At 41.8% G+C, this 12005-nt stretch overlaps 1 protein-coding gene across 2 annotated transcripts in view; it reads right to left on the bottom strand.

Moving 5' to 3' along the window:
- Nucleotides 1-6886: 6886 nt before the first annotated feature.
- Nucleotides 6887-12005, bottom strand: part of LOC141986615 (cytochrome P450 4V2-like) — a 29249-nt gene continuing 24130 nt past the window's right edge. For both annotated transcript variants that reach the window (XM_074951295.1, XM_074951296.1), the window contains 4 exons: nucleotides 10992-11094; nucleotides 10362-10496; nucleotides 10025-10204; nucleotides 6887-8260 (listed from right to left, as the gene is read on the bottom strand). In XM_074951295.1, coding sequence (XP_074807396.1) covers nucleotides 8085-8260; nucleotides 10025-10204; nucleotides 10362-10496; nucleotides 10992-11094 — 594 coding nt within the window. In that variant the 3' untranslated portion in view covers nucleotides 6887-8084. The remainder of the gene's footprint in view (nucleotides 8261-10024; nucleotides 10205-10361; nucleotides 10497-10991; nucleotides 11095-12005) is intronic.

The following is a 12005-nucleotide window of genomic DNA, read 5'->3' as shown; positions in this document are numbered from 1 at the left end:
TTCCGGTGCCCCTGTTCTGGGACCCGCTCACCTCACAGAGTCCTAGAGCCCAAGCCTGGGAATTAAACAGCCCCTTAGCCTGTCAGATGGCACAGGCCAGCCTTGGGTTCTTAATTTCAATATAGGCATACCCTTAGGTGCCTGAATCTAACATCTAGGCACCACTGGCATTCAAGAAACCACTGCCTGGCTGCTGCTTGACCCTTTAGGTGCCCGAAGTCCCTACGTGCCTAAGTTTCTGCTGGTAAAGTCCCCTACGTTTCTGTCAGTGGGCATGCGCAAATCTAAGTCCTGACACTACCAAGCTGCTCTTTACATCTAAGCCCTAGTGGGATTCACACACTGATTTCCTCAGCTGGGCCTGATCCAGTAAGTGTGCTCTTTGCACACTCAACCACACAAAAAGGAGCAGGGGAGTGTGCTACTTCCCTTACAGTCAGTGCCCTGTCTAAATTTCCTGGAAGGCATGGAAATTATGAAAATGCCCCCAAACTGTGATCTTTTCTTTGTTTTTCCCCTCCTTCCTTAAGAAAAATGGCTACAAAGTCTTTAATACAATAATTATTTTAGCTAGTCAATTTTAAAGGATGGAAAGAATTTTACAAGTAACTAGTCAAAATTGACTAAGGTTACTTCTAAATTTCATTCCTTCCGAGAAATTCTGTAGCATTACTTTAAAATCCATGGAAAATCTGTGAAATTCAATATTTTGCCATTTACACTGTCATGAATTTTCTACAAAAAAAAGTATGAAAATCATGATGTATACAAGGCCCTGTTAATGCTGAATAACCGAATAGTTTGAGTACTTGGCTGGGATGTGGAAGACCCAAGTTCAAATCCCCACTTTGCCTGATTTGGGGCAGGGATTTGAAGCCAGGTCTCCTACTTCCCAGGTGAGTGCCCTAACAAGTGGGCTAACAGTTCAACAGGTCTCCTGTTGGCATAAGTAGCCTCTTCATTAAGTGCTACAGCGCAATAATTGTAGAGAAACCATGGGAAATTGCAAGGAGCAGAAGTGCCAGGCCCAGAGATGCTTGGGAGGGGCAGCCTGGAGCCAAAGAATGAGATAAGAACAAAGAATGCAGGCCAGATTTACAGAATGGGGGGGGGGACTTTATCCTGGGAAGCAGTAATTCTGAAAAAGACTGAGGTCATGGTGGATAATCAGGTGAACACAAGCCCTCAGTGCGATCTGCAGCCAAAAAGGCTAATGCAATCCTTAGATGCATAAACAGGGGAAGATGGAATAGGTGTGAAAAAGCTCTAGTACCTTTGTATTTGGAACTGGTACAATGGCTACTGTGCCCAGTTCTGGTGTCACTGTTCAGGAAAGATGCTAATAAACTGGAGAAGGTTCAGAGAATCAATGTACTACTTCTTAAGTGGCCATAAAGACCATAAAGTGGGCATATTATGCTCGCAGTTGCTCAAAACAGTGAACAAACATACTTTTAGAATGCAGTAGTAACAGAGATCCAATGTCACAAGCCCTGTTAAGAGAGAATGACAATGATGAAACCTGGAGGTGGTCATGACACCATGTGTAGCTATTGCAAGGTCCTAGTCTGCACCCACTCTGCCACTGAAAGTACAGAGATAAAGGGATGCCAGGATCCTTAACCCGACTCCATTTGAGTACCTTCAGTAAGCATGACAAGAAGGGAAGACTTTGCCTGATTATTCTGAGAAGGCTATAACAGTATAACATGTCGTGCTGACACAGAGCTAATAAGATTCACTCAGTATTTCCCGAGTCCAGACAGTGAATTTGCAGGCTCTGTAGGTAAGAGATGTGTAATTATATACCATTGGCATCTTTGCGCTATTTCTGATGACATTTTTAAGCAACGGTAAGCAATGGGCACTTCTGTAACATGCAGTCAGAACCACACTGCAAAGTTATGAACACAGCGTATGAAGTGTATCTTGTGGCAGACCCGTCCATGTTTCTCAGCAGCTGCTGGCCCAGAGAAGTACAGTTCCTTTTGGAAATACCACCTGGCAGTGTTTCTGAAACAGATTTTTTTTTTTCTTATTGAAGCGAGAACCTGAAAACCTCCAGTTTGACTAGCTTAGTTTTTCCGTTTGGTCCCTGAATGTAAGAACAGCACATTAGTCACGACACACCCCAAAATTCCCAACCTATAAACTTTTCCCACCTGACAGATGACTGTGGAGCATTGATTAAACATAGCATCGCTCTCTGACATAAGAGCAACTTAGTGGCTCCTCTATGTACAAGGCTTCCATATCAAGTATTTTTCTGCAATTCGCGGCATTACCCTAATGTTAAAACCCAATTCTGAGATCACTGTATAATAATAGTCGTTTTTATCATACTACAGCTCAGGTATGTAATTTAGTGTACATAATTTACTGCTGTCAGAAGGTTATTCAGTCATCCATAAAAGGCACAAACACACAACAAAGACTCAGCAAGGCAAAGTGCTTCACCTGGTTACTTTATCCCAGTATACCAAAGCTTTAACACACTACAGTCAAGATGTCTGCATTAAACAGCCATACAATCTGCTAATACATAGTAGTGAGTACGTGGGACATATTCCAAGTCAACCAGTCATTCATGTTATAATAGGCTAACTTCACAGATCCCTGCATGTGACAGCCTGCAGCATTCTATAGGGAAAGATGGTGCACCAGACCGTCAAAGCTGTCTGCATCTACACATCAGCAGGCGTTTTCCCCCACATGAAATTGGTAACCCAGTTACACAATATTTTCCTTTTTGCATAATCTTTCCTGCTTCAGCATAATACTCCTTCTATGGGCGTACATAGGCCCAGCATTACCCAAGGGATTATGGCTACTTGGATTCCAAACATATATTTTTCTTTTCCACCTTCTGTGAGGTGTGGTGTCAATTGCTTTTGAGTAAAATAGACAGCCAAGATTTCTGCGACTAGGTACCTCTAAAAAGGATGCCGACACTATAGATTATCTGTATTCAAAACTGCATCTGTTTTTGTCTCGTTACTATTGTGCACTCCTTACCATTGGACAAAGCAAGTTAGTGAGCTCAATAAAAGATAAGTGACAAAAAAGACATTTTAAACGACTATGGATGTTCTCATTTTTGTGGATTCCCTACACTGATTTATCCTGCAACTGGCATTAAGTGAAAAGCTGCAGTGAAAGCTGCAGGTACTCCGCACTTAAGGCCTGATCCTGCACCATTAAAGTCAGTGAAAGATTTGCCATTGACTTCAATCTGCACAGGATTAAGCCCTTATAGAACTAGGTGCCTAACTCTAGGCCACCCAGTTTGAAAAGTTTTGTCTAGGTAATTTGATCAAGGTCACGGGGGAGGTGGTGTCAAAAATGGAATGAGGCCCTTGCACAGGGAACGTGCTTCCTCACATGATAGTGAGCTTCCTCTCAATGGATATTAACAATTAAACCTACTGAAACAGTGTATTGTAAAACAACATGTTACAAAATATGCCTGAATAATGATCAGAATTTTGGACCCTACTGAGACAACTGAAGGGCTCAAACCTGGCTACAGTTTTCCAACCTTGTTGGAACCTCTTATTATGTTAACTAAAAAATTTAAACTTTTTGCATGTCAAGGTCATTCACAATCCCTTAAAATGTGTTGACACCCACTCTTGACCTTTTAGTGGCCGCCACTTGCTCCAGGAGTTCCGTACATCTGAAAATCTGATCCAAGCTCTTCTCTGCATTCCACTTCTGTAAATAAACAGCGTGCAAGGTGACATTGGCCTGAAAGACTACATGGGTAATTAGCACTTAACCTTACCAGATTCACTTTGGTGGGGGTTCCTTTCAACAATACACTTTGATGTACCATGTGTACTGCCAACAGGCAAAGAAGAGACTAGGGTGCTTAGGTGAAGCTAATGATCAAGTTAATGACTTGGTTTCACTGCACAGCTGAGCCCAGAAGATACAAATGCTTATTGGGATCCTCATCAAAGCATACTTCTTATAGTTCTCCATAGAAGGAATTAGGTAGTGCAAACCAAATGTAAAAGCATACACACAAAGGTAAGAAGACCAGAATAGTACCTTAAAAAAAAAATCCTGGGTCTTAATGCAAAAAGAATGGGGCAACGAGAGCCGGGAGAAGAGAAAGTCCTAAATATGGGGCCGAAAAAATCAGAAGAAGAAGAAAAGCACCTTTCCAAAGAAACTTGCCTTGTTTGTGTTTTTTAGATAAAGTGGGAAGGGATGGGCTGAGACCCATGCCAAGGGGAGCAAGTTTCATTCCACAGGGCCCCCTGAAGCAAAGTCATGATTGCCTCAACTTTTTGGTGCTCAGCGGGAGACACTTTAAATGGGGCTTGACTTTCAGAGACTGCTGAGCACTCTCTGAAAATCATGCCCCAAAAACCAAGGCAACCAAAATCCTGAGTTGCTTTGGAAAATCTTAGCCAATATAGAGTTTAAGGCCAGAAGGGACCACCAGATCATCTAGTCAGACCTGTTGCATATCACAGGCCACCAACACCACATGGCATCCACACACTAAACCCACCAAGGGAAATTAGACCAGATATTTACTTATCTACCTCCAATGAGTGGAGGAAGGTTTAATGGAGTCATTTGTTAATGTTTGTAAAGTGTTGGCTAAGTGCTGGGTTGTAGTACTAATATATGGGTATGCGCACAACCTATGTGTTGTGATGCTCCACTAATTATGTATTGTTTCCAAATCCCCAGATACAATCACCCACTTCTGAGATTGTGAACAACATGTGACAAGTCATAGTCACGATGCTTAATGCAGTACTGGAAGGTATTCGGATACTACAGTGATGACATGAGAACCCTATATGGAATGGAACAGAATAGAATATAATACTAATGTATATGTGGTCCCTGGTGTTAATATTTGTCATGAATCAGATACACACTCATCTAGCCACCCCATCTGTGTAAGCCTACTCCTAGCAATTACACATTCATGACATGTATAATCTATAATTAAGTAAATATTCCATGTAGCCCTGATAATCTGAAGACAGCATCCACTCTAATTTACATGTCAGGATTACTCCTTTTCTCCCACTGTGACAGCCTAACCTGCTTTATCCATGTCTTAACCTGAGTCATCCAGGACCCAAAAATAGGATATGAAAAGGGATCCGTTCCACTGGGAAGACTGCTGCATTTGCACTTGTAGAGATGCAACCCAATTCATGTCTCCTATCACCTATGAGAACCCAGTGATGGGCTCTTGGTCCAATACTATTCAGTATTTTTATCAGTCGTGTAGACAATGATACAAAATCTTTGCTGGTAAAGTTTGCAGGTGACACAAACATTGGTGGGGTCATAAATAACAAGGAGGCTAGGTTACCATTACAAAACAATCTGAATCACTTATTTAAATGATCACAATCGAACAAAATGTGTTTCAATACAGCCAAATGGAAGATAATACATCTGGGAACAAGGAATGCAGGCTATACCTACAGGATGGGTATAGGATCTGAAACTGCCTGAGGGTGACCCCTGAGGAAGGCAAGGCCAATCACAAGCTTATTGATGGGCAGGTTGAGAAGTGCTTTGATGGCTGTGCTTAGGTACATACCCATGGAACAGATATCTGATAGTGGAGAGCTTTTCACAGGCATAACACAGATCCAATTGCTAGAACTGCAGTGAAACAATTTAACCTTGAGATAGGATGCAATTCCTTAGGTCAATTCACAATCACTTAGAGTCTTTAAGGTGAGATTAGACATGTTTTTAAGAGAGATGCTTTAGTCCAGCTTCTGGGAGAAATTGTATGGCCTATGTTTTTGGACGGGTGGGCTGCATGGTCATGGTAGTCCCTTCTGGTTTTGAAATCTGTGAATTTTACGAATCCCCTGTTCATGACCTTCCTTTGTGGGCCAAGAAAAGAATAGGATTACCTGCACTGCTTCAACATGCTCATAACACTTGCAGCTCTGCATTAAGACAATGACTATAATCGGCTCTCATGTCTCAGTTGGTCACCTACAGTGGCCAGAAAAGAATCTCTTTCCCTAATGCATAGTTGGCCAGATGTATTTTGGGGGTTTTTCTGCCTTCCTCTGAAACATCAAGAATTGGCCACAGCTGGAAACAGAACATAGGACAGGGTGGACCAGTGATCTGAGATGGTACAGAGAAAATCCTTTTTCTCAGCTGCCTGGCTGGTGTGTGTTTCTCACAGGCTCAGGGTTAAACTGATTGCCACATCTGAGGTCAGAATTGAATTTTCCTTAGGTCAGATAGGCAGGGACTTTGGTGGGGTTTTGGCTTCCTCTGCAGCACGGGAGTATGGATCGCCTGCTAAGATTATCTGGGCATATCTCACCTAAATGATTCCTTGCTGTTGCAGGAGACTCACACCCACTGGTGGCAAGTAGGGGCTAGGAACCAGCTCGTCAAAGATATTTAGCTGCCTAACTCTCAAAGAAATCAGTTAGAATTAGGCACCTAAATACTTTTGAGGATGTGGGCCTAGGTTCAAAATGGGGATTTAGATTCGGTGTTACAATGCCTGAGGTTAAGGTGCCCTGCCACCTAATGCCTGGGGAGAGTTAAGTGGCTAAGAAGGGGATTCATAAAAGCCAACAATCTGATCAGGAAGCCAAATAAGCTAGCCAGTGGGAAATGCCTAAGCCCCCAGCCCTTAAAGGGATATTGAGCCTGTAAGATAGTGAGAATGACTCAGTAGCCCAGCAGCTAGAGCACTCATATGGGTGACCCCGGCTACAATCCGAGCTCCAATGAATATTTTATTTATACAAGTCGAACAGCTTCATTTATTTCATTTCATTTATTATAACATTCATTTATACAAGGGGAACAGCTTCATCAGGAGAGACTGAAAGACAACCTGATCAGAACACCCTACCCTGTAGCCTGGTGCTTTGGGCACTCACCTATGAGAAATGGAGGGGGAGGGTTTCAGATCTCTGCTTTGAAGCAGGTAAAGTGGGGATATGAATCCATATCTTCCCCATCCCAAGTGAGTGCTCTAACTCTTAGAGTATGGGGTAGGGGCAGCAGCACCTCCCTCAGCTGTGTTTTGTGTGGGGTACAATCTGGTAGACAGCTACTAAGCATGCCTACCAGATCAGATAAGATAGGAGGGAGACCGCCTAGACTGAGGATCCTGCTGGGGTTTAGATGTCCAGCTGCTCGGCCGTGTCAGAACAGAGGTTGCAATTCCTAGTAATTCATGATGACAATGGATAATCATAGGGCTAGAGAAAAGCCAGACAATGACTCCGTAGCCCAAACCCTGCATCAGAATATGCCATAGCTCAGAAGCGAGGACACTCTCCTGAATGTGGAGAGTATTTGTGAAGTTCAAATACATTCTCTATATCAGGGAGGGAGAGAAATGAATCCGAGTCTCCCACTTCCTAGGAAAGTACCCAAACCCCTCGGCTAAAGGGTACTAGGAAGCTCTTTCCCAACCCTTCTCATGAATCCAGCCTTTGTTTTTATAAAAATGCCCAAAACTAGAACGAAAATTTTCAGCTCAAAACATTTTGTTTTGACTCAATTTAAAATCTGTTGACTGTTCAATACACTGAATAATTTCATAATGGTTCAATCTAAAACAAAATGGTTTTTATTTTTTTTTACTTGCCAGCAAACTTACAAATCCATTATTCATGAAGCTCTAAGTATGATACAGTCTTTAATTACATGATCAACATACTTGTTTTTCCATAGGACCTGGCTATCACAACAGATTCTGGCCCTGCATGCTAAATTGTTAGAATTATTTGTGCTGGCAACCAAACTTCTTATTTTGTGCACAGGCAAGGCAGATATAGAACCCCCACCTTGTCCTCCAGTACCTGCTCTATTAAGGGAGGGAGGTTACGCTCGACACTACCTCCGTTTTCATTGTAACGTGAAAATCGTGCTGTGTGAACAAAGTGCCAGAAATACAAACGGAACAACAAGAAAAACTCCTTCTAATAATTTGATACTGAGTTCCTTTATAAATGGTTACAATAATTTAAAATGCAGAGATTTACATAAACCTCAGCGAGAATCAACTGCTAGCTGATCATATAATGGCACATGTTTTAGGAGCTTTCTTCTTATAACACACACACTCTTCTCCTCTTCTTCAGTTGGATCCAGATGCCCTTATTTGGGCGAAGTATTAGTTCTCCCACGAGGCTAAGCCCTTCTCGCTCTTGACTTGTTTCCACCCAAAAGCGCCGTAGGATGATGGCTAGAACAGCTCTCTCTTCCATCTGTGCAAAGCGCTGGCCTTCAAGTTAAATTGGAACAAAACCAGTAGTAGTTTAGAAATTGTAATTACACGGCAAAGGTTTCCCACAAGATGCAGCATGGGAATAACTGTGCATCTGGTATCACAGATTATAAGCCAATATGGGCCAAATTCAGGGTTGAATGGATGTGCACACACAGGGGAAATGATAGAATTATGTCTATTTTTTATCCTAAAAGTGGAGTGTGCTGGTGTGGTAGAGAGGGAGAGGAATTAGGCAGATGATCAAAGGTTTACAAGAAAAGAGGAGGGGCGAAAAAATAGACAGAAATAAAAAAAGAACTAAGCAAAGTGACAAGGGTCACAGACCAGACAATTCGCCTGGGTCTACACTAGAAATTAACATCAGTATAGCTTTGTCTCTCAAGGGCGTGAAAAATCCACTTCTCTGAGGGACGCAGCTATACCAACCTAACCCCCGGGGTAGACAGTGCTAGGTCGAAGGAAGAATTCTTTCCTTGCCTAGCTACCGCCTCTCGGGGACATGGATTACCTACACCGAGGGGAGAATCCTTCCCGTCAGCATACACAGTGTCTACACTGAAGCACTGCAGCTGTGCTGCTGTAGCGTTTCAAGTGTAGACAAGCCCTTAGCCAAAGATTTAACTCAAAAGAGGTGTGGATTTAAAAAAGTTGTTTTCTGCTGCATCTCACCCTTCCATCAACACCTTCTCTGTACATTGTCTATTCAGACTGCCATCTATCTAGGCAGGAATCATTATGTCTGCAAAGCGTCCAGACTTCTTTGGGTGCTCTAGAAACAATAATTAATTAGCCTGGGTATAATAAATTAGATCAGCTTTCAACACACGAAGATCTGATCAAGAACAAAAAAGTAATCTTTGAGGGGGGGTTTTAATTTAGCTTCACTTAATATTTGGACTCCTGAGAATATCTACTATAACTTCGCACTGCTGACAGAAGAAGAGCATTGCCAGTGATTCTGTCATTGGGACTGACCCATATAAAATGGAATGAAATCCTGAAAATGAAATGAGATCAGACCCATGGAACTTTACCTTCCTCTCAGTATTTTGACCCATTCAAGGCTGTTAATATAATAGAATAGTGCTTCTAGATGAAGGTTCAATAGAGGGACAGCTTCTCTGACGTCACCACAACTATATAATACATACAATACTCCAAAAGCTCTTTATTTTTGAACACCCATAGCTGTGTTAGGTGCTTCAGAGAAACAATTGCAGACACAGTCCATTCCCTGAACAGCTTACAAGTTTAGCAATTGAGTGAACACCCCAGCAATCAGTGCAGAAGACAGAGGAGGGTATTTAAATTTTCCCCTCCAGCCTGCAGGTTAGGATCATTGTATAGCCAGCAAACATATCCCAAGGGAAAGAAGAGAAAGACAGTGGCTCATGTTCTTCCCTAGTGAGTTGTCAGGGTGTCATTGATGGGTTCTGGAGTCTTGAGGATGTGTCCAGCCCTCTTGAGCAGAACTGAAGTTAGCATGATACAATGCTACATATGGAGCATGTCCCAACAAGGAGGAAAACAATAAAGTGGGTGTAATGTGGACTCTGAAGAACCCCACGGGAAGAAAGGAAATGTTGTGACAATGATAATGTGAGATACCGGTACTGCTTTGCTACAGTTATCAGCCACAGAGATCTGAAATCTCCATTCAAATTCACAGGCTCTGTTGTGAGTACTACAGCAAAGGCACCTTCACCTAAGTGGTAAGAAAATAACCACATATGGGACTTATTACACTTTATCATGTACCAATACAGTTTCTGGGTCCAGCAGAGAAGGGCACATATGCATATGGGTGCCTTCCCTTAGAATTCTCAGGGAAGAATCGCTCAGGCCTGAATTCTTCTGGGTCTGGGAAAATCTCCGGTTGTCTGTGCAGCACATAAGGAACCACGATTACCTCTGTTGCCTTTGGTATCTTAAATCCGCCTGCAAAAACAGTATCAACATGCCAGTGAAGTAAGTGGCTTTCTCGAAATGGATACAAAGCTCAAAACCAATTCTTGACTTGTGCACCATCTTGACGGAGCAGATATTTATCATACCTAAAATGATGAATACATACAAAAGGCTGAGAACTACTTACTAATATGGCAATCTTCACTTGTGGTGCGGGCAAAAAATGGAACAGAAGGGAAGAGACGAAGGGCTTCTTTAACAACACACTCAAGATATCGGAGCTTCTTCAAGTCATCCATTGTGACTGGCCGGTCAGAGTTCCCTGATCAGAATCACAACAGGGGTGTGAGAAACAACTGTCCTAATCAGACTAAACACAAGCTAGCTGAAGAGGCTCACAGCTATCTTAAACGATGACAAAACTACAACTGCACCACTGTGCTTACGGATTTGAATCATTTATCTCAATTTTCATTCTTGCGATGTCCGTAAACTATTGTTATTTATTGTTTGTATTGAGGTAGCATCAAAGAGCCCCAGTCATGGACTAGGACCCCATTGTGCTAGGCACTGTACAAATATAGAAGAGATGGTTCTTGCCCAAAAAGCTTACAATGTCAGTACTGAAGTCTGTCACAACTCCCTTAGCATCAAACCAACTCCTAGTGACATCTCTTTCTCCACAGAAGAGTTACAGCACATACAGCGGCAGTAGAGTGGTTTGCCTTTCTAAACCTCTACACAGAAATTAATATATCAACCATATACTGTACCATGCAAACTTACACCCACATCCAAGGAAAGAGTAGAAACTTACCAAACACTTCATCCAATTCTCTGTGAACTTTCTTCTGGGCTTCAGGATGGCATCCAAGTAAGTAGATGACCCAGTTCATAGCAGCAGCTGTTGTATCATGCCCCTAGAGGTACAGATTTATTCAGAAGTTCAGATCGGCATTATCCTCATGCATATGAAGATAAATATATACAAATAATTAGGGATATTATAGTGGTGTAGCCTAACTGTACAGATACAGAAGAAAAGGTAAGACTATATGAATCCATGTAACAATTTGGCACCCAAGACATAACAAAAAATAACCAGTTATGTAATAGGATGGATGGAGACTAAGATAAGAAAAAAGCTAAAACAAATCATAATAATTAATAAGCAGAAGTCCCTTTGCCATCCCTCTTCTATTACTTAGCTTTTCTATGTTGGCTGGGTGAAGGGTCTTCCTCCACATTCAGTCTCTATGAGGAACAGGTTTGCCGTTGCTTCCTTGTAGACATAAACTTGTTGACCCACTAAATTGCTCTGGACAGCCACAATAATTTAAACATTATATAGCAATCTTAAATTCACTATTTTTTTCCTCAGTCAACTGTTGGAAGGGCATTTGCCCTTCTTCACCACTTTACAATGAAATGTAAGTATACCTGACTTTTTAGTTACTCACTATCTTTACTATCCCATGATAAAATATACAGTATTACCATCAATTACCAGAAGAAGGCAAAGAAATTTAATTTTGCTAAGATTATATATTACAAACATAAAACTCATCCATTCAGGTACTATATGCTAAAGAAAACAAGATAACGTTCACTAGCAACAGATTTTAGTACACGAAGTTTAATTTTATTTTATGCCATAGAGTAATAGCAACCACAGTACAATTAATTCCACTGCCTCTGGGAGTACAGAGTTACATCATCAGAAAACTGGAGCAGTACAGCAGGGAACCTGACCCAGTGTGATCTTTTCCAGTCATCCTGTGTCACAACGGATCTAAGCGTTATGGAAAGGATCCAAAGACAGCTGACAAAA

This window comes from Natator depressus, chromosome 4 (assembly GCF_965152275.1).
Source record: "Natator depressus isolate rNatDep1 chromosome 4, rNatDep2.hap1, whole genome shotgun sequence".
In the NCBI taxonomy this organism is placed as follows: Eukaryota; Metazoa; Chordata; order Testudines; family Cheloniidae; genus Natator; species Natator depressus.
Note: the sequence above shows the minus strand (reverse complement) of the source record. Positions and strands in the feature narration are given on the sequence as shown.